The 3,825-nt window shown below is 50.8% G+C and overlaps 1 protein-coding gene across 1 annotated transcript; it reads left to right on the forward strand.

Moving 5' to 3' along the window:
* Positions 1 to 447: 447 nt before the first annotated feature.
* On the forward strand, positions 448 to 2,522 carry LOC122194108 (zinc finger protein 501-like; the record flags this gene model as incomplete). Its single annotated transcript, XM_042895030.1, has 4 exons — positions 448 to 538; positions 694 to 851; positions 1,433 to 1,495; positions 1,597 to 2,522. Coding segments are annotated over 4 exons (1,238 nt in total), but the record flags the coding sequence as incomplete, so codon positions are not given.
* Positions 2,523 to 3,825: the final 1,303 nt, after the last annotated feature.

The raw sequence follows: 3,825 nt of genomic DNA on the forward strand, positions 1-3,825 counted from the left end.
AGATCTGTGTCAGCCAGGTGTCTTGACATGAAGCCAAGTGGGATCTCTGTACAGATGTGGCCTTGAGAGCCATCCCTGATTGTGGGGAGATCCTGTCGAGCAGCCCATTGCTGTGCAGGAGAGCTCAAGGGGCACTTGGGCTGCTCCCTGTTTAGGGGTAAGATGACTGCCTCCTTGCTATGCATTGTCTTTAGGCACACAGTCCATGTATTCTCGCCTGTTGAACCGGGTGTCAGTTCTTTGTGCCACCCAGTTGGAGTCAGCTTTGTGATTTGTAATCAGCTGTAGGCAGAGCGTTACCAGTGCTGTTGCTGCTTGTGTTCCTGTGCAAGGCCTGCTGTGCCATCCCCCAGGCAGTGCCCTGCAGATGGGCTGTGGAGGGCTGGGCTGGGACAGGGACTGCTGCGTTCCCTCACAGCTCCCCTGCCATTTCTCTTGTCCCTGCAGGCTCCAGTTCAACTTCTGCCTTCCAGCCACGATCATCTCAGCAGAGGAGAGCAGCAGATGGCCACAGCACATGCATCTCAGGTAGGGGCTGGGGGAAGCAGGCAGGAGAGGCTGAGGGGCGAGGGATGTGAATGCAGGGGGAGCGGGAGGTGGCCTCAGCCAGCGTGTGTGTGCTGGGGCCAGAGAAGTGGCTGGGACAGGAGTTTGTGTCCTGTTTGAGCTGCTTCCCTGGGCCTTGGCTGTTCCCAGCAAGGAGCCTCTTTGCTTGCAGGAGCCCGTGAGCTTTGCGGAGGTGGCCGTGTATTTCAGCAGGGAGGAGTGGGCGCTGCTGGACCCTGCGCAGCGAGCGCTGTACCGGGACGTGATGCTGGAGACGTACCAGTGCGTGGCCTCGCTGGGTGAGGGCTTTGCTGCCTTTCCTCCTCGTTAGGGCACCTCTGGCTGTGCAGAATGAGCCTCTGCAGGCTGGGCATAGAATAATTGCCATGCAGTTACATATTGATAACAGCAACAAAGGAAATACTGAGAAGCATGAGTAGCAGGAGGGATTAGTATGCACAGCAGACTCATAAACGCCCCAGAGTCAGTTTTGGCAAGCAGGCATCAGCTTGGAGAAGGAGAACCAGCTCCCTGCAAACAGCCCTTGTGTTGCTGCATTGCATGGTGCCACCAGCCCCAGTGGACAGACCGCTTCCAGATTGTTTCCTCTGCATTTTTTGCCTCTATATTCCATTCCCATGAACATTCTTGAACCCTTGGGCCTTGAGCTGTTTGGAAAATATTAAAGGAAACGTTCTAATGGGTATTTGATTGCCCACTGTTATTATGGCCCTTATCTTGTTTTCATCACGGTGATGGATGTACTGCAAAGTTGCTAGACAAGCGGCTGTGCCAGATTCTGGGAAACACTCTTATCTCCATATTTCTTCCATTGAAGCTCCACCTCGAGCCTCCAAACCCATGGTGATCTCCCTGCTTGAAAGAGGGGAAGACCCCTGGATCCCAGATGTGCGTAGCCCTGAGGCCGTGCCAGGAGACCTCAGCCCAGGTGAGGTGGTGGAGGGAAGAAGTTTGGGGCTGTAAGAGACATCTCTGTGTTTTATTTTGGGCACCGTGTGCTATTTCTGGATTTCCTCTTTCATCCAGCAGGAACTGGGATTGCAGATATGCTGGAGGACCTGCAGGAAAGTGGTGTGGCCGAATGGCAGTGGGGTGGTGTCTGTGTGGAAGAAATCAGAAGGGATGTCCAAGGACGCCTGGAGCAAGGTCAGGTTGAGCACATCATGGAGCCACTGGGAATTTGTCTACAAAAGACAGGAAGGAGCCCACTGGCCTTCAACATTTGTCAAAAGGAGCCTGAAGAACGCAGGAGCAAGGATGTGTGCCAGCAGAAAAAGCAGAATCCATGCACTGAGTGTGGAAATAGCTTTGAAAAAGATTCCGCCGTTGTTAACCACCAGTGCATACACTCAACAGAGAGCCTATACAAGTGTTCTTATTGTGGGAAGAGCTTCAAAAAGAAATCCCAACTCGCATACCACCAACGCATCCACACAGGAGAGAGACCCTACAAGTGCTGTGAGTGCGGGAAGTCAGTAAAAACCCGTTCCCACCTCACATACCACCACCGCTTGCACACAGGAGAGAGACCCTTTAAGTGCTCTGAATGTGGGAGGAGCTTCAAAAGTAGTTCTGAATTGAAGCTGCACCAGCGTATACACAAAGGGGAGAGACCCTACAAGTGCTCTGAGTGTGTGAAGAGCTTCAAAAGTAGTTCTGAATTTAAGCGCCACCAGCACATCCACACAGATGAGAGACCATATAGGTGTCCTGAGTGTGCAAAAAGCTTCAAAAGCAGTTCTGAATTGAAACGCCACCAGCGCATGCACACAGGAGAAAGACCCTATAAGTGTCCCGAGTGTGGGAAGAGCTTCAGAAGGAATTCTGAATTGAAGAGCCATCAGCACACGCACACAGGGGAGAGACCCTTCAAGTGTCCTGAGTGTGAGAAAAGCTTCAAACGCAGGTCTAATCTCAACATCCACAAGCACATCCACAGCGCACACAGGCTATAGAAGCATCCCCAGGATACGGGGAACCTTCAGAAACAGTTCCAGCCTCAGTATCTACCAACACAGCCACACAAGACACAGAGCCTGCAGAGCTCCTGGCAACAGTTTACCGGCTGGTTTGGCCCAGTTCCGTGACCAGCGGGGTGGAGGGATTTCATAAAATCTGTGCCTCTGGAAAAAAGGGAAACAGGGGATCCCAAAAAAATTAAAAACAGCAGGAACGACCTGAGGAGAAACAAACTGATTTACTCAATGTAGTATCGGAATGCAAGATAACACACCATAATACAATATAATAAGAATTGAAGCTAATAAATAAAATATAATGAGAGAGAGAATGTCCGAAAGGTGGGTAGGCCTCACCACAATGCTGAGGTAAGATGCACAGTCCAGTTGAGCAGCAGGGAGATGGGAGGAGAGCCGACAAAGAGCAGATGAAAAAGAGCCCATCAGGTGACCTTGCCAGGAGCTCTATCTCCTTCCTGGCCGTGCTGCACATTGGTTCTACTACTCTTCTCAAATGCTTTGAACAGCTGGTCACAGCAGCTGTGTGACATCAAGCCTTGTCTGCCTCCAATAAAGCTACAAAAAGCTGAGCTTGTTCTTCCTAAATGCACCGTCCCATGTTTCAGGAGGTGGATTGAGCAGAAGGCAGTACAAAACCTCAGGGTGCACAAGCAGCTCATCCCCACAGCACAGAGATATCAGAGTGCTCTCCAGTGTGTGCTTGCCTTGCAAGTGATCCCTTCTGAGCTTGAAGGTTTTTGATTTGACCCTGGCAAGGTGTGTCTGAGATCTCCCACAGCAGGGCCTTCACATTTGCTGCGCTCAGCTAAAGCTGCTATGCTTGGAATGCAGTTGGCAGGAAGTGGAGGTTGTGATTGGTGAGCTAGTGAAGCTTTTTTTTCCATTTTTATTTCCTAAAATTATCAATTTAATGGTAGGTTTCCCCCCAATGTTTTGTCACACATCTTATTTAGTTGGATTAGGAGTTAGAAAACTCAGCTTTTTGTCTGCCTCTGAACTCGCCATCTTTCCCTCTGCTCTGGGGAAAGTCCTTCTGCTGCAGACATGAACCCCTGCATAGTTGTGACTGCAGTGCCCCAACTGCAGGAACAGGAGCATTTCTGATTCCGCAATGGTTTGTTTTCCTTGTGGTGGTGGAAAAGGAGGGGGACTTCCATTCTCGGTGTGGATGTCCACTTGGGAGGCTTTGTCTTGGTGAATTCTACCAGTAGTTGCATCCACCCCACGGAAAGCTGTGCCCTCTGTGTCATAGGTCACCTCTGCACCCATGGAATCAACA

Source organism: Lagopus leucura, unplaced genomic scaffold, assembly GCF_019238085.1.
Source record: "Lagopus leucura isolate 7727_CA_CO unplaced genomic scaffold, USGS_WTPT01 33749-0_obj-0_obj, whole genome shotgun sequence".
NCBI lineage: Eukaryota > Metazoa > Chordata > Aves > Galliformes > Phasianidae > Lagopus > Lagopus leucura.